Source organism: Salvelinus alpinus, chromosome 30, assembly GCF_045679555.1.
Source record: "Salvelinus alpinus chromosome 30, SLU_Salpinus.1, whole genome shotgun sequence".
In the NCBI taxonomy this organism is placed as follows: domain Eukaryota; kingdom Metazoa; phylum Chordata; class Actinopteri; order Salmoniformes; family Salmonidae; genus Salvelinus; species Salvelinus alpinus.
The window spans coordinates 29,327,536-29,347,112 of NC_092115.1; the positions used below are offsets into that span (position 1 = coordinate 29,327,536).

A 19,577-nucleotide genomic window follows, 5' to 3' on the forward strand; every position below is an offset into this window, starting at 1 on the left:
ATTTCAGCTTTTATTTCTTTCATCACATTTCCAGTGGGTCAGAAGTTTACATACACTCAATTAGTATTTGGTAGCATTGCCTTTAAATTGTTTAACTTAGGTCAAATGTTTCAGGTAGCCTTCCACAAGTTTCCCACAATAAGTTGGGTGAATTTTGCCCCATTCCTCCTGACAGAGCTGGTGTAACTGAGTCAAGTTTGTAGGCCTCCTTGCTCGCACACGCTTTTTCAGTTATGCCCACAAATTTTCTATAGGATTGAGGTCAGGACTTTGTGATGGCCACTCCAATACCTTGACTTTGTTGTCCTTAAGCCATTTTGACACAACTTTGGAAGTATGCTTGGGGTCATTGTCCATTTGGAAGACCCACTTGCGACCAAGCTTTAACTTCCTGACTGATGTCTTGAGATGTTGCTTCAATATATCCCCACAATTTTCTGTCCTCATGATGCCATCTATTTTGTGAAGTGCACCAGTCCCTCCTGCAGCAAAGCACCCCCACAACATGATGCTGCCACCCCCGTGCTTCACAGTTGGGATGGTGTTCTTCAGCTTGCATGCCTCCCCCTTTTTCCTCCAAACAAAACGATGGTCATTATGGCCAAACAGTTCTATTTTTGATTCATCAGACCAGAGGACATTTCTCCAAAAAGTACGATCTTTGTCCCCATGTGCAGTTGCAAATCGTAGTCCGGCTTTTATATGGCGGTTTTGGAGCAGTGGCTTCTTCCTTGCTGAGCGGCCTCTCAGGTTATGTCGATATAGGACTCGTTTTACTGTGGATATCGATACTTTTGTACCTGTTTCCTTCAGCATCTTCACAAGGTCCTTTGCTGTTGTTCTGGGATTGTTTCGCACATTTTGTACCAAAGTACGTTCATCTCTAGGAGACAGAACGCGTCTCTTTCCTTAGCGGTATGACGGCTGCGTGGTCCCATGGTGTTTATACTTTTGTGCTGTTGTTTGTACAGATCAACGTGGTTCCTTCAGACATTTGGAAATTGCTGCCAAGGATGAACCAGACTTGTGGAGGTCTCCAATTATTTTTCGGAGGTATTGCCTAATTTCCTATCAGAAGCTTCTAAAGCCATGACATCATTTTCTGGAATTTTTCATGCTTTTTAAAGGCACAGTCAACTTAGTGTATGTAAACTTCTGACCCACTGGAATTGTGATACAGTGAATTATAAGTGAAATAATCTGTCTGTAAACAATTGTTGGAAAAATTACTTCTGTCATGCACAAAGTAGATGTCCTAACTTGCCAAAACTATAGTTTGTTAACAAGAAATTTGTGGAGTGGTTGAAAAACGAGTTTTAATGACTCCAACCTAAGTGTATGTAAACTTCCGACTTCAACTGTATAAACAATAGCCTAAATGTAGACTAATTTTGCTTGAAGGCAATGAGTAGACTTGGGATCTTTCCCCCATGGCCCTTTCCCATATGGGTTTCCATTGCAATTCCACTGTTTTGGTCGAGTTAGATTGACCTCTTTACCACATCTATTGCGAGTGTACCCGTGACTTTAACAGTGAAATTGGCAGGGTTAGAGGTTCCAAGTTCTATTCATTCTATTCATTCTATTTCTATGTGTGCTGCTGCTGCATTGTTGGGGGTGTTTGTTGCCTAGGCAACCGAAGACTCGTTTGTTTGTTTCAGCAAGGAGCAACAAAGTTTTATCACTTTGTTAAGAGTCCATGTTATGGCAGAAACAGACTCAAACGCACGAATGCCCGGCCATCCCTTCTACAGTCAGCTGTTCATTCCACACAACAACGTTCCTTTTTTTAACGGTTATCACCGTTGTTCATGATGGTCTTCATCCATAACCGTCAGTTACATGGATATACAGTAATTGTGCCAGCCCTAACTAAACCAATTATTTAATCAGCATTATTATGTGAGTTGAGTAGACTTCAAAAGGACGAGAACTTGAACTGATGTTTTAAAGTGTGTTTACTCAACACACTCTGTTTGAGTCAGCCGAATTTGAACAAGCTTGTTGAGTAAAATTAATAATTAATGTTTGCTCAAAACAACTGAAAACAATGCCCATCATTATCATATTTCCCAGCATGCTCTCTTGCAGGTAGATTTTTCATAATTGTTTGTTTCACTACCTGTTTTTGCATGTAATTTGATTGGTTGATTAACCTTATGCTACACAAACATAAATAACGTCTCATCAGACCACATGACCTTCTCCCATTCCTCCTCTGGATCATCCAGATGGTCATTGGCAAACTTCAGACGGGCCTGGACATGCGCTGGCTTGAGCAGGGGGACCTTGCGTGCGCTGCAGGATTTTAATCCATGACGGCGTAGTGTGTTACTAATGGTTTTCTTTGAGACTGTGGTCCCAGCTCTCTTCAGGTCATTGACCAGGTCCTGCCGTGTAGTTCTGGGCTGATCCCTCACATTCCTCATGATCATTGATGCCCCACGAGGTGAGATCTTGCATGGAGCCCCAGACCGAGGGTGATTGACCGTCATCTTGAACTTCTTCCATTTTCTAATAATTGTGCCAACAGTTGTTGCCTTCTCACCAAGCTGCTTGGCTATTGTCCTGTAGCCCATCCCAGCCTTGTACAGGTCTACAATTTATCCCTGATGTCCTTACACAGCTCTCTGGTCTTGGCCATTGTGGAGAGGTTGGAGTCTGTTTGATTGAGTGTGTGGACAGGTGTCTTTTATACAGGTAACGAGTTCAAACAGGTGCAGTTAATACAGGTAATGAGTGGAGAACAGGAGGGCTTCTTAAAGAAAAACTAACAGGTCTGTGAGAGCCGGAATTCTTACTGGTTGGTAGGTGATCAAATACTTATGTCATGCAATAAAATGCAAATTAATTACTTAAAAATCATACAATGTGATTTTCTGGATTTTTGTTTTAGATTCCGTCTCTCACAGTTGAAGTGTACCTATGATAAAAATGACAGACCTCTACATGCTTTGTAAGTAGGAAAACCTGCAAAATCGGCAGTGTATCAAATACTTGTTCTCCCCACTGTATATAACATAGGTAGATGACGTAATAACGCCACGGAAAAATATAGTGCTACACGTGCAACACAGCATTCCTAACCTAGCCCACAATGTCTGCTGTGTGGATCGAGCAGTCAACAAGTCAAGCAGTCATTTGAAAGAGTAAGAACATTTCAGCAAGACAACTCAAAGGCAAAATCCATTAACGCCAAGATAATGGAATTTATTGCCTTTGACAATCAACCATTCTCTGTCGTGGATAATGTTGGCTTTCGCCGAATGGTCGAGTACCTCGAGCCCTGGTACACACTACCAAGTAGGCGCTGTTTTTCAGATGTTGCCCTACCGGAGTTACACAGTATTGTTGAAACTCACATCCATGAGCTACTTGCTATGGGCGTCACTGCTATTAGCTTCACGACTGACATTTGGACCAGAGATGTCAGCCCCATGAGCATGCTGAGTCTGCCAGGACAGTTAGTCGATGAGGATTCGTACTGATGAAAGCCGTATTGCATGCTCAAGAATGTGCTGGTTCTCATACCGCTGCTGCCATTTCAATGGCATTTGAGAACATGTTTGAAACTTGGAAACATGAACACACACCTAGCTCCATTCGGACAACTGACTCGAGAAATAAGCTCGTCAACTGTGACTGCATCAGACATGATACCATCTGTCATGGCATTGAAATACCTGCTGTGAACAAGCGATTCGGTGGCATTCTCTCTGAGCCTCTTTACTGTGTCGCCACCATGCTCGATTCTAGGTACAAGGACCGCTACTTCGATGCAGACAAGAAAACAGGGTTTACGTGAAATGTTAGACACAGCTGAGCTGGACAAGATGGAAATGGACACAGTGAGGGTGCGCACCGTGGAATAGAGGCCACAGACAGACAGAGCTGAAACTTCACTGCTTGACATGTATGATGAAATCCTGGTTGAGAATGAAATGACTGAACAAATGAACAACGAAACAGCACAGCAAGTAAGTAAAAAATATAGGTTTTGATTATGTTTTACTGGTAATGGGGACATACGTAAATGCCAACAAAATAACTTTTTGGTCAGTGTGTGTGTGTGTGTGCGTTTCAACTATTTAACTATACTAGAATGCTTAAAAGGCTGCTAAAATGTTCAATATCGGTTATCGGTATCGGATGTTTTGGCAAGGAAAATATCGGATATCGGAATCGGCCAAAAATATCTTATCGGTGCATCCCTAGATAGAATTTATTCTCAAATTGAACTGTATGTTCACTCAACATAAAATTCTATGTTGGTTCAACTATATGCCCAAATGTTGAGCAAACTCACAATCCTATTGCAGCTTGATGCATTACAGTTTTTTACAGGGTGTATTCATGTCAGAGAGACCTGGCTCTATCAGTGCGAAATGTTTTTGAGATTACAGCATCTGACTCTTTCTCTCTCTTTCTCTCTGATGATGAGTGTAAACAGAGTGGCAGATGTTGAGCGACTGATGCCCAATCAAACTCTGCTTTCCGCACTACACTCCGCAGAGGGGTACAACAGAGGGGGTAAATTTGGCTGCTCCGGCAAAGCTCATACATGCTTTTTAAATCTCCCTTATACAACCCCAGTCCTATAGTCCACAAGTCCACATCATCCCAACATTTAACAATAGTTTTGGGGTTGATTTATGGTTAGAAAGCATCTGGATCTGTTGATAGCTGTATCAGGCTTCTGAAACCCCACCGATCATCTCTGGCTAATGGCTGTACGTTCCCATTCCGCCATGACATCAACCTAAAACGTATCAACCTCTGCAGTCCTCTGGGGCTTGGATGGGCAAGAATGGACTCTATAAACCCATCTGTCAGGATGAATGGCCGATGGCACCAAATGACACTCTATTCCATATATAGTGCACAACTTTTGACGAGAGCCCTGGTCAAAAGTAGTGCACTATTTATGGAATAGTATTCCATTTGGGATGCACCCAGGTCTCCATTGACAGCTCGGCGCAGGAGAAACAGATTCTCCCTTCCATCCTGTGCAGACATGTCACCCTGATGGAGATTAATGACTTCCCAACTGTCCCTGTTCCCCTCATCCCCGAACAGAGGGGGAAAGGGAGAGGAAGAGAAGAAGGGGAGCAGACAGACCATATGCCCACAGCAGCACAGTATCCTAGCAACACCTCCCCGCTCAACCCCCTTATCCTCATTTTGGTAGTACCCTCTCCAGGACTGACCCAGTCAAATTTGTTCTACATTATTATAACAAACACCTGCCCTTAGACAAGACCACCTGGTTCACAGTACTCCTTAGACGACCCGTCCGTGGTGTTTGGACTGGCCAGGGTGACTTCTTCCTGTCTCCCACCCTCCAATCACCTGCCTCTAACTCCCTCATGATGGGTCTTCCAGGTGCTCTCATCCATCCTCTACCTCTCCTCCTACTGTAAAACCCAAAACAAAGGTAGTAATTAGAAGTGATATAATCTTCTGCACATCTATCACCCCAGTGTTTAATTTGCCATACTGTAATAATTTCGCCATTATGGCCTATTTATTGCCTCACCCCCCTTATCCTACCTCATTTTCACACACTGTATATAGACTTTCTCTATTGTATTATTGACTGTATGTTTGTTTATTCCATGTGTAACTCTGTGTTGTTGTTTGTGTCGCACTGCTTTGCTTTATCTTGGCCAGGTCGCAGTTGTAAATGAGAACTTGTTCTCAACTAGCCTACCTGGTTAAATAAAGGTGAAATAAAAAAATAAATAAAAAGAAGTGAGAGTGGAGTTCAGTGTCTTTAAATAAACTCGTAACCTTTTGTGAACCAGACTTTAAAAAATACCCAAAAAACATAGGCCTATGTTAAGCTTAACCCATTATTGTTGCAACTGTGTTAACTGTAGGCCTGGACAAGCGGTGTGACCTGTGTTATATTTTAGCAGAGTACATTTTGGCCCTCCACCCCCTCAGCTAGACTACTCCCTGCGGTTAAGTGTGTCAATTCAGAAGGAAGTTGGCAGTCGTCTGCCATCCAGGGCGCCACTATCCAATCGCTCATTATTTACTGAAAGTCCCACAAATAAACACAGGTGTACCTCATCCACACGTGGGTGGACACAGGGCCCAAACATTATGTCTACTGTATGTGGCCCTGTCTGTCTGTCTCGCTCAGAGACCTTATTATCCAATCAAAATAAAGGCCCTTTTAACCAGCTGCAATTACTCTCGCCACAAAAGACAGGAAATAGTGAAATTATCCAGGTGAAAATAGGAGGACAAAAAAGGCACAAAGACAGGACAGGACAACACAACACAAACTTAAGAGCTATACAGGGGCCAGGTGAATCTGGAGGAGTTGGGTATGTGGGAGAGTAACGATCACGACAGAATGTGAGCCATCCCAACCCAGATGGATTACAAACAATTGAGACCTTGTTATAGTTTTTGTTTTGGGGAAAGTATATATTCGGCACATGCACCGGTGATTTCAGACTCAACAACGGCCAGTGACTCATACCTATTTAGAGCTTTGAGACTGTCTCCAAAATAACAGGAAGCATGCGAGTGGCTGATGGACATGTTTTCCACACCACTCTCATGTGTCTAAATGTCACTAGGTTAATTAACTTCCCACTTCTCTCTGTTTTTAGAGGAGAGGAAAACATCAACATGCAGATTGAATTACCTCAGAGTAAGACACACAATGGCACAATGTTCCCTACTTATGGCTGGTGACACTATACTACCTCTGCTAGTTAATAATCCATATTCATTCCAATACCTTTTAGAACATTCAGTATCTACCTTTGACCTACAGCGGAACACTAACCCGGTATGGAATATACAGTATGGTGATCTTTATAGACACCTTTATTGCTCAGTATATACAGTGCATTCGTAAAGTATTCAGACCCCTTGACTTTTTCCACATTTTGTTACATTACAGCCTTATTGTAAAATGTATTAAATAGATTTTATTCCTTTTCAATCTACACACAATACCTCATAATGACAAAGCAAAAACAGGTTTTTAGAAAATTTAGCAAATGTATAAAAACTTTAAACTGAAATATCACATTTACATTGGTATTTTGACCCTTTACTCAGTACTTTGTTGAAGCACCCTTGGCATTGATTACAACCATCACTCCTGTGTTCCAATGGCACGTTGTCTTAGCTAATCCAAGTTTATAATTTTAAAAGGCTAATTGATCATTAGAAAACCCTTTTGCACAGCTGAAAACTGTTGTTCTGATAAAAGAAGCAATAAAACTGGCCTTCTTTAGACTAGTTGAGTATCTGGAGCAGCATTTTTGGGTTCGATTACAGGCTTCAAACACCAGTCTCAACGTCAACAGTGAAGAGGTGACTCCGGGATTCTGGCCTTCTAGGAAGAGTTGCAAAGAAAAAGGCATATCTCAGACTGGCCAATAAAAAGAAAAGATTAAGAAGGGCAAAAGAACACAGACACTGGACAGAGGAACTCTGCCTACAAGGCCAGCATCCCAGAGTCGCCTCTTCACTGTTGACGTTGAGACTGGTGTTTGAAGCCTGTAATCGAACCCAAAAATGTGTTTTGCAGGTACTCTTTAATGAAGCTGCCAGTTGAGGACTTGTGAGGCGTCTGTTTCTCAAACTAGACACTCTAATGTACTTGTCCTCTTGCACAGTCCTCTTGCACAGGGCCTCCCATTCCTCTTTCTATTCTGGTTAGAGACAGTTTGTGTTGTTCTGTAAAGGGAGTAGTACACAGCGTTTTATGAGATCCTCAGTTTCTTGGCAATTTCTCGCATGGAATAGCCTTCATTTCTCAGAACAAGAATAGACTGACGAGTTTCAGAAGAAACTGTTTCTTGCCATTTTGAGCCTGTAATCGAACCCACAAATGCTGATGCTCCAGATACTCTAGTCTAAAGAAGGACAGTTTTATTGCTTCTTTAATCAGAACAGGAGTTTTCAGCTGTGTTAACATAATTGTAAAAGGGTTTTCTAATGATCAATAAGCCTTTAAAAATGATAAACTTGGATTAGCTAACACAACATCCCTTTGGAATACAGGAGTGATGGTTGCTGATAATGGGCCTCTGTACACCTATGTAGATATTCCATAAAAAATCTGCAATTTCCAGCTACAATAGTCATTTACAATATTAAGAATGTCTACACTGTATTTCTGATCAATTTGATGTTATTTTAATGGACAAAAAAGGAGCTTTTCTTTAAAAAAAACAAGGACATTTCAAAGTGACCCCAAACTTTTGAACGGTGGTGTATATAGCATTCTGTTGGTGGCAAGAATTTTATATAATAATTTAAATTGAAAAACTCAGTGTTGAATCAAGTGTTTTTTGTACCAGTTCATAAACAATGTACCATGGAATCGGTACATCAAATCTCTTCCCATTTCTTTTGCAACATGTCTGGCGTAGCTGTCAACATACCTACTCCCTTTTCCACTTGCCTCCTCCATTTTTGTGCTAATGCTGTAATCAGTTGGTTTTAAATTTGGATTGAGCAGATATTCCCATATATTTTCGATAGCTGCATATGTGACATAACTGCTCCGTTTATTTTCATTGAATATATCATTCATAAATATAATACAATTTTTAAACATTTTTATTAATCAGTATATTTGAGTTTAACCATAACATTTGTTGTAATATTTGTTCCATCTTTTCTGCAGGAGAAACCAGCTTTGTATGGCTTGATTCTTAAAAATACATTTAAAAAATAATTTTGTCGGAAATGAGAAGCTGTAATCTGTATGAAGGCAAAAAAAGCCATTATTGAACAAAGGATGAGTCTTAATAATCTACTGGAGAACCATTTTTGGTTTAAGTATAATTTATGTATGAGTGAAGCTTTTAGTGAGAGGTTTAAAGCTTTAATATTTCATAATTTTAGCCCCCCAAACTCATATTCATTATATAAATAGGCACGTTTAATTTTGTATGGCTTAACATTCCAAATAAAATGACATATTTATGCTCATATGATTTAAAAAACGAGTCGTCTGGAGTAGGTAGTGTCATTAGTAAGTAAGTAAACTGTGATAGGAGCAAAGAGTTAATCAATCAGATTTTTCCATAAATAGACCATTTTTTACCTCTTCATGGTTGCAGAATCTTATCTATTTTTGTTAATTTATAAGTTTGTTTATATTTTTTTAGATGTGAATACCAAGTATGTCTACTTCACCATCCGCCCATTTTATTGGTAAACTACAAGGTAGTGTAAACACTGTATTTTTTAACGATCCAATACGTAATATGGTACACTTGTCATAATTAGGTTTTAGTCCAGAGAGGCTAGAAAAGTGATCAAGATCTTCAATGAGACTGTGCAGGGATCCAGATCTAGAGTCATCAGCGTACATTGACACTTTTGTTTTTATCCCCTGGATTTCTAACCCCTTGATGTTCTTCTTCGATCTAATTTTAATAGCTAGCATTTCAATGGCCATAATAAATAAATATGTAGACAACAGACAGCCTTGTTTTACTCCTCTTAAAAGCTCAATACTTTCTGAGAAGTAACCATTATTTACTATTTTACATCTGGGGTTGCTGTACATAACTTTAACCCATTGTATAAGAGATTCACCGAAATTAAAGTAAACCAGGCATTTATATATAAATTGTTGTCGTACTTTATCAAATGCATTTTCAAAATCTGCTATGAAGACCAGGGGTGGTATCTTTGATGTTTCATAATGTTCAATTGTTTCAAGTAATTGTCGTATATTATCTCCAATATATCGTCCACGTAAAAAACCTGTCTGATCTGGATGAACAATATCTGGTAAAAACCTGTTTTATTCTATGTGCTATGCACAACAATGAAGTGTAAGAGGCCTCCAGTTTTTTAAATGGACTGGATCTTTATACTTACCACCTGGGTCCTGTTTCAGTAGTAATGAAATCAGAATTTCTTGTTGAGTACTTGAAAGTCTACCATTTTTATAGGAGTAAATAAAACATGCTAATAATGGATATTTGAGTATATCAAAAAAGGTCTGATTATACCTCTACTGGTATACCATCAAGCCCTGGTGTTTTTCCAGACTGAAAAAATGTTATTGCTTCAAAAAGTTAATTTTACATTATTATTATTATTATTAGGAAATAAATCCTTACAGTTAACATCATTCAGTGGAAATGGAGGAGAATGAAAAGAAAACATGCTTAAACTATTTTGCTTCCTCTTTCAAAATGTAATCTGGTGAATCATGGATGACTCCATCATTTGTAACGAGTTTCTTTTTGATAGCAATTCTATGTTGAAGATTCAATCATTTATTTTTAAAAATTTTCACAATTTCCATCCAAATTGCTTTATTTTTGTAATAGATTACACTTGATCATTCTTGAATAAGTACCTCCATTTCTTTTTGTTTTTCCTCTAATTTATTTTGTGCCTCTATAGTAGTTTTCCATTACCATTACCTGCGCTGTTACTTCCTCTATTTCCTTTATTAGTCTAATCTCTTCGACCTAAAATGCTTTTGTTTTAATGATGAGTATTGCATTGAATGGCCTCTAAAAGTACATTTAAAAGTAAGGGGATCTGCTGTACCTATGTTGTGCAAAAAAAGTCAATTATTTTATCAAAAGGCTTCGATTAAATTTTCAATATCCCCGTCCACGTGGACATTCTGTAAGAGCTATATATATATGGAGGCCAATTAGATGGTGGTCCAATGGTATTCGGTCTCCTATTAATACTTTTTAAAACTTTTGATGCCAGCAAGAATGAGACTAGGAAGTAGTCAAGACGGCTAGTTTGATTAAGCCTCCTCCATGTTTATCTCACTAGGTCAGGGTTTTTCAGCCTCCATATATCCACTAGTTCTAATGTATCCATGATCTTCGTGATCTCCTTTAGTGCTTGAGGGTGATAGTTTGTGGTGTGATTTCCTTTACGATCCATTGAGGTACTTAAAACCGTATTATAATCTCACACCATAATAATAGATTCATTCGTTGCTTGTGAGCTCAATAGATTATTATATATATTTTAGAAGAAGTGTGGATCATCATTATTTGGCTCATATAATTCATTAGCCAGATCTGTTTTTGATCCAATAGCATATTTAAAAGAATCCATCTTCCTTTGCACCGTTTGCACAATCAGATCAAAATTTGTATTAATTAGTATAATCACTCCTTTTGAGTTTCTTTGCCCATGACAAAAATATATTTCTCCCTCCGAGTCCTTTTCCCACCCAACCTCATCTATATTCGTAGAATGAGTTTCCTGTAAACAATATATATTATATTCTTTCTCTTTTAGACAGGTAAAAATGTATCTTCTTTTGTTATGATCTGCTAAGTCATTACAATTATACCTGGCTATACTTATTTCCCCACTTACCATAATGATACCAAAGTTTCAATTATACTTACCACAACCAATGTTTGTAAACTTACCATTAAAAAGGACCATGATGATTAAGTGTCCATAAAGCTGTACCATAATATTTGCACTGTTAAGCATTCTGTAGCTGCAACTCCAATTGTTCTAATATTCCACCCACTAAAACCTCCCCCCATATCTGGGTCTGTTGTCACTAAAACCTCCCCCCATATCTAGGTCTGTTGTCACTAAAACCTCCCCCCATATCTGGGTCTGTTGTCACTAAAACCTCCCCCCATATCTGGGTCTGTTGTCACTAAGACCTCCCCCCATATCTGGGTCTGTTGTCACTAAAACCTCCCCCCATATCTGGGTCTGTTGTCACTAAAACCTCCCCCCATATCTGGGTCTGTTGTCACTAAAACCTCCCCCCATATCTGGGTCTGTTGTCACTAAAACCTCCCCCCATATCTGGGTCTGTTGTCACTAAAACCTCCCCCCATATCTGGGTCTGCTGTCACTAAGACCATCTCCCTGACTCATGACGCACATTTGCATCCTAAGGTAAACCCTTGGCTGGCAATTGGTGTAGGCCAGAGGGAAATAACATAATATCATAAATATCTACGAGGGTGCTTTTTAAGAGAACTAACCAAATAACATGGATAACAGTCAGAAAACAATTAATAGTAACAATAATAGATCATATTAATAGAAATAACAACAGCACAATCTTATAAATGCATACTCATATTTAGAGAGTCCTAGCAAGGCTATAAGCATGTCAGCCCAGCCTGCTCAGTTCATTGGATTCAATTGTTCTAAATGTTTTGAAAAAATGAAGAGAAAACTACCTATATACATCGCAAGACCAGTTCTTAATGTCCATCACATGCAAGACATATTTCATGTAGTCCTCATTATATCCTGTTTCATTCTTAAATGGAAGAAGGAAAAAGGAACATAGATTCTAACGGCCGCTAATGGCTGCAAGTAAAAATTTGTCTTAGGCATCACACTACCCATAAAGGAATAACCAAGTTTAACTTACAATTGACTCTGACACAGCCATGGCACGATAGCCAAGAATACATGCAGTACTGACAATCCAGAGCAAGTAAACCTGTAAAACCAACCCTGTCTCCACCGATACACATTTTGTTTTTATTCCAGGGTCGCTGCTCTAACACCTCTGCTGTTTTTTACAGCTAGGCCAAAATCATTAGGATCAAGAATATAAAAGATAGCGTAAATAGTTTATATATAGAAATATATAATATACCTCTCACTTAGAGAAGTGCTTCCAGTGGTGGAAAAAGTACCCAATTGTCATACTTGAGTAAAAGTAAAGATACCATAATAGAAAATGACTCAAGTAAAAGTGAAAGTCACCCAGTAAAATACTACTTGAGTAAAAGTCTAAAAGTATTTGGTTTTAAATATACAGTTGAAATCGGACGTTTACATACACTTAGGTTGGAGTCATTAAAACTCGTTTTTCAACCACTCCATACATTTCTTGTTAACAAACTATAGTTTTGGCAAGTCGGTTAGGACATCTACTATGTGCATGACACAAGTAATATTGCCAACAATTGTTTACAGACAGATTATTTCACTTATAATTCACTGTATCACAACTCCAGTGGGTCAGAAGTTTACATACACTAAGTTGACTGTGCCTTTAAACAGCTTGGAAAATTCCAGAAAATTATGTAATGGCTTTAGAAGCTTCTATTAGGCTAATTGATATAAATTGAGTCAATTGGAGGTGTACCTGTGGATGTATTTCAAGGCCTACCTTCAAACTCAGTGCCTCTTTGCTTGACATCATGGGAAAATCAAAAGAAATCAGCCAAGACCTCAGAAGAGAATTGGAGACCTCCACAAGTCTGGTTCATCCTTGGGAGCAATTTCCAAACGCCTGAAGGTACCACGTTCATCTGTACAAACAATAGCACGCAAGTATAAACACCATGGGACCACGCAGCCGTCATACCGCTCAGGAAGGAGACGCGTTCTGTCTCCAAGAGATTAATGTAATTTGGTGGGAAAAGGGAAAATAAATCCCAGAACAACAGCAAAGGACCTTGTGAAGATGCTGGAGGAAACCGGTACAAAATTATCTATATCTATAAGACATGGGTGGGCGTCTGTCCGCGGTGGCGGCTCTGGCGCGGGACGTGGACCCCACTCCACCATAGTCTTTGCCCGCTTAAGTGGTGCCTTTGGAGCGGCGACCCTCGCCGCCGACCTCGGACTGGGAACCCTTGCAGCGGGCCTGAATAGATGGGAGACTCCGGCAGCGCCGGACAGGCGGGAAACTCCGGTAGCGCCGTAGTGAAGGGCGACTCCGGCAGCGCCGTAGTGAAAGGCGACTCTAGCAGCGCCGGAGTGAAGGACGGCTCCGGCAGCTCCTGACTGACGGGCGGCTCTGGCAGCTCCAGACTGACGGGCGGCTCCGGCAGCTCAGGACAGACGGGCGGCTCTGGCAGCTCAGGACAGACGGGCGGCTCTGGCCTGGAGAGAGAACCTGGAGGGAGGAGACGAAGAGACAGCCTGGTGCGTGGCGCTGCCACAGGACCCACCAGGCTGGGGAGACCTACAGGAGGCCTGGTGCGTGGAGCAGGCACAGGTTGAACCGGGCTGTGGGGGAGCACTGGAGCTCTGGTGCATACTACTCGCACCTCTCCCTTAGGCTCAATGCCCACATTCGCCCGGCACAGGCGGAGCGCAGGCATAGGACGCACTGCACCCTCCCAGCGCCCCGGAGACAGAGCACGCAGAGCCGGCGCAGGATACCCTGGGCCGAAACAGCGTACCGGAGACCAGACACGCTGAGCCGGCACAATACGCCCTGGCTGGATGCCCACTCTCGCATGGCACTTGCGGGGGGCTGGCCTATAGCGCTCTGGGCTATGGACGCGTACTGGCGACACCGTGCGCTTGACCGCATAACACGGTGCCTGACCAGTAACGCGCTGCTTACGATAAGCACAAGGAGTGGGCTCAGGTCTCCAACCTGACTCTGCCACACTCCCCGTGTGCCTCCCCCCAAAAAATTTGGGGGCTGCCTCTCGTGCCTGTCGCGCTGCGTGCTACCTCCTCATATCGCCGCCGCTCAGCTTTCGCTGCCTCCAGTTCTTCCTTGGGGCGGTGATATTCCCCAGCCTGTGCCCAGGGTCCCTTGCCGTCTAGTATCTCCTCCCATGTCCATGAATCTAGATTGCACTGCTCCCGTTTACCACGCTGCTTGGTCCGGTGTTGGTGGGTGTTTCTGTAACGATTCTCGTTGGTGGAAGGAGAGGAGGACCAAAATGCAGCGTGGTAAGTGTTCGTCATATTTTAATGAAAAAACTGAACACTACACAAAATAATAACGAAGAGAAAATGAAACAGTTCTGCCAGGTGAACAGACACTAAACAGAAAATAAACACCCACAACCAAAATGGGGAAAACAGGCTACCTAAGTATGATTCTCAATCAGAGACAACGAACGACACCTGCCTCTGATTGAGAACCATACTAGGCCAAACACATAGAAATATAACAACATAGAAAAAACAACATAGACTACCCACCCCAACTCACGCCCTGACCAACCTAACACAAAGACATAAAAAGAAACTAAGGTCAGAACGTGACAACTCTAGAGCAGGTTTTCATTAAGGATCTGTACTTTGCTCCGTTCATCTTTCTCTAGATCCTGATTAGCCTCCCAGTCCCTGCCAATGAAAAACATCTCCACAGCATGATGCTGCCACCACCATACATCACCGTAGGGATGGTGCCAAGTTTCCTCCAGACATGATGCTTGGCATTCAGGCTAAAGAGTTCAATCTTGGATTCATCAGACCTGAGAGTCCTTTAGTTGCCCTTTGGAAAACTCCAAGCGGGCTGTCATGTGCCTTTTACTGAGGTCTGGTTCCGTCTGGCCAATCTACCATAAAGGCCTGATTGGTAGAGTGCTGCAGAGATGGTTGTCCTTCTGGAAGCCCTGTCAGAGTGACCAATGGGTTCTTGGTCACCTCCCTGACCAAGGCCCTTCTCCCCCGATTGCTCAATTTGGCCGGGCTATCCAGCTCTAGGAAGAGTCCTGGTGGTTCCAAAATTCTTCTATTTAAGAATGATGGAGGCCACTATGTTCTTGGTGACCTTCAATGCTGCAGACATTTTTTGGTACCCTTCCCCAGATCTGTGCCTTTACACAATCCTGTCTCGGAGCTCTACGAACAATTCCTTCAACCTCATGATTTGGTTTTTGCTCTGACATGCACTGTCAACTGTGGGACCTTATATAGACAGGTGTGTGCCTTTCCATTTCATCTCCAATCAATTGAATTTACCACAGGTGGACTCCAATCAAGTTGTAGAAACATCTTAAGGATGATCAATAGAAACAGGATGCACCTGAGCTCAATTTCGAGTCTCATAGCAAAGGGTTTGAATACTGATGTAAATAAGGTATTTCTGTTTTTGTTTTTTTACATTTGCAAACATTTCTAAAAATCTGTTTTCACTTTGCTATTATGGGGTGTTGTGTGTAGATTGATGAGGAAAATGTTAATTGAATCAATTTTAGAATAAGGCTTTATCGTAACACAATGTTGAAAAAGTCAAGGGGTCTGAATACTTTCCGAACGCACTGTACCTAAGACGTCCGAGAACACCACATAATATGAGCTGAATTATAAACATCAGGGAATTTCGCCCCCTGAAAAGTAAAACTATTATGATAGTGTCTGTTTGCATTGTTCAAGTGTGTCAGTTGGATCTCTGCAACATTCTTAATTTAGCATGAACAGTATTTGTATTTACATTACATTTACAGAATTTATGTGACATATTTCTGGCATGACGTGAAGCTCCCTCACTTCTCTATAGCCTCTGACGTCACATCAGAGAACACATATTTTGGATGTGCAATTTTCACCACTGATCACAAGGGCCTGGCAAAATGACCCAGAAAATTGTTTACATATACTTTCCCATAATCCTGAATTATCCATTGGATTAAAAGATTCCCTTCAGTTCCCATGGATATGGCACATGAAACCCCGTTGTCTCAACCTCAGTCTTGAAACATTACTGTTTATGCTGACCTACATACAAAAGTACATAGTTAGACTGGGATGTCGGGTATCAGGCTCCAGAGACCTCTCACATACAGACAGACATGGCAGCCACAGCCCGATCCACCATCCCATGCACAACTTTCAAGAGACCAAAGGGCTCCAACTGAACCGAAATGCACTGGAGGGTGCACGTTACATGTTAAACATACAACCTGGCTCTAGTCTGTGGCTCTGTACTCCTGGGGGCCCCTCTCTCCTCTCTGTGCTTCCCTTTGATATGTGGCACAACCTGACACCTTCAGGGGCAGAGGAGACTCAAGGGGAATGTTAAACGCTCCATCCTTTAGAGATGAAATGCTCCACATAAATCATTGATTAGCCTTCACCCCTCCCTTACCCACCCCCATCTACCACCTTGCTTCCGGCTAGATAGCTGAAACGGTGCAAACGCATGTTATTTTATCATTAATAGCACTTCTGCCAATTAGGGACACATTTTTGGCGGTTTGGCCTTATAGATGTAGAAATGTAGAGGACAGCAGTCGTAAAGGGGTGGCCACATTGTTCATCTTCAGAGGGGAAATAGTAGTAACAAAAGAAAAACAGAACAGAGGATGTTGTGTGACTGGTATTGGTGGATGTACATACTCAGATATTTGGTGATAAATGCATTGTGTGTGTGTGTGTGTGTGTGTGTGTGTGTGTGTGTGTGTGTGTGTGTGTGTGTGTGTGTGTGTGTGTGTGTGTGTGTGTGTGTGTGTGTGTGTGTTCGTGTGTTACTGTGGATCCAAATCAAGTATCCAAAATGTGTGAGTGCGTATGTACAGTATAGATTTAGTATGGGGATCTCAGTTTTTTGGTCATGTAGATCTCTGACAAGTGGTCCTCATCTCTTGTCCTGTCTCGCACGGGGCTGGTAGCCAACACTATTAACTTGATGTTACCCTTTCCCCTGACGTGTGTCTGTTCTGCTCTGCCCTGCCATGGATGTGGAACTACACAGATATAATGATCCTATCCTACTAGTGCTTCAGCCGCTCTGTGTGCAGTACAGACTGTTCTATGCTGATAGTGTGTCACAGACATCTATGTGAATAGTATAGTGAATAACAGCAGTATAACAGGCATAACCTAGGCTATGGGACAAAATAAACAAAATAACATGTAATATGTTTTATTGTCACATACACCGGTTACGTGCAGTGAAACGTTTGGTTTTACCCCCCCACCCTGGAATTTATCCCCCACCCTGGAACTACAAGGCATCTGCCACTGATGGCTACAGTCGAAGGAGGCGGGTTTGAGCGTAGGGAGGTGTGACAGCAACGGTAATATTTCATTGGCCAGACATGCTAGACAAACAGCCAGAACATCAAATCAGGAAGACTAGTAAATTATGTCGTTCATATCCAGACGTTCCCTCCGCATCATGCGTAGGCTAATGTAAACTAAAGCAGTAGATTACACATACCCATCCCCCGTTCTCCTGAATCCAGCTGAGCAGTGGTCCATTTAGATACTCTGTCATCCACACCGCGATGTGATCCACCTGCGACGTCATCTCCTTGTTCACGCATTCCACGCATATTGTGCCCCCGAACTCGAAGAAGGCGATAATCCGTCCCCAGTTAACCCCATCCCTGAACAGCTCGTCTATCACCTCTCTAAATCTCCTCTCAGCCGTGGAGGATGTGAGATACAGCTGGTGTGACATCTCTGCGAAGTCGGGCTGGTACAGTCTTTCGAGTTCGTCCCCGGCCTCACGCAAAACTCTGTGAATAGCTGCATGCGGGTCCGGTTGGGAGAGCCATTTGGAAAGACGAGGGACGCTGCCCTGTCCGGCGTTACTGGCCCCGTGGCACCGCCGTGCCAAACCCGGCCGAGGAGAAATCATCGACCCATTATTAGCAGCACCTTCCTCCTCCTCGGCATCCTCGAAATCCCACGCATATCCTCGTTTCAAGAGTTTGTGACAAATGTACTTTTCCACTATAAAGCGGTTGTCGTCGTTTGCCATTATGATTGCCACTGATGACCTCCAAAATCCTAGTTTTTAAGAATAATACATCATAATTGTAGATATGCACTGCATCGCACAATACATCAGATCAAACGAAACGTGTATTTCTGAGAAAATGTTCTGGTCAAGTTTTTAGGATAGCCGCCTACAATTGAACGGTGCAAAACGAAACACTGGAAAGGGAGCGATGTGTGTGGATTGAAAAACGGCCCCTTCACCCAACTAGGCTGAAACCGTGAAAAGTCAAATATAAACCACGTCAGAAATTCCAAATGTTCCCAATTGTGCTCTCAAAATAAAATATTCAAAGCGTTGGTCAAAAAGTGGCGACAGTTCCCTTCTCTGTAGACTCCAAATCTAGACAGCCAGAAATACGGAAGAGATAAAAAAAATATTCTCCATATGCACATAATGTACACTACAAATACATGACCGAAAATCTACATATGAAGGTCAACGTCGCATGCATCCAGAATATGATACCGAAAACTATTCCAGCGGCGTTTTACGCATACAGAGAGAGGTTTTGAGTGAGGAATGTATCCCACAATTGCTGCCTGTTGTACACTCTTTGCTGGTGAGGTATTTCTTGTGTCAGGGGCGTTTCTAGGATTTGAAGACATTAGGGGCTTAGCCCAAAGCCAGTAGGGGGGTCCGGGGGCATCCTACCCTGGTAAAAAATATGGAATTTCAAGAGCTAAATGCATACATTTGGTGCACTTTGAGATAAACATTGAGACATTAGAACATTGAGAGATTAGATATTTTTCAGGTAACTTGCACTTTCCCACCTCCCACAGCAGACACTGCCAGTACTTAATTACAGAAACAATGTGGGTCTCTCTACTGGAACACTCTACTCTTTACTCTGGAACACATACAGTGCCTTCAGAAAGTATTCACACCCCCTGACTTTTTCCAAATTTTGAAGTTTAAAATTGAAGTTTAAAAGCCTGATTAAATTTAGATTTAGTGTCACTGGCCTACACACAATACCCCATAATGTCAATGTGGAATTATGTTTTTAGACATTTTTACAAATTAATTAAAAATGAAAAGCTGAAATATCTTGAGTCAATAAGTATTGAATGAAATCATCAACAGTATCCAGATCCATTGGATGTAGTGACCACAATATAGTAGCCAT

At 41.7% G+C, this 19,577-nt stretch overlaps 1 protein-coding gene across 2 annotated transcripts in view; it reads right to left on the reverse strand.

The window, feature by feature from the left end:
- LOC139560621 (apoptosis regulator Bcl-2-like) overlaps nt 1-18,985 on the reverse strand; it is a 52,832-nt gene extending 33,847 nt beyond the window's left edge. The window contains exons 1-2 of one of the 2 annotated variants that reach the window (XM_071377555.1): nt 17,882-18,562; nt 4,201-5,414 (exon numbers count right to left, since the gene is read on the reverse strand). In XM_071377555.1, coding sequence (XP_071233656.1) covers nt 5,412-5,414; nt 17,882-18,427 — 549 coding nt within the window. In that variant the 5' untranslated portion in view covers nt 18,428-18,562 and the 3' untranslated portion in view covers nt 4,201-5,411. Of the gene's footprint in view, nt 1-4,200; nt 5,415-17,881 lie in introns of those variants that run through there. The other variant, XM_071377554.1, reaches the window with a different exon arrangement.
- Nucleotides 18,986-19,577: the final 592 nt, after the last annotated feature.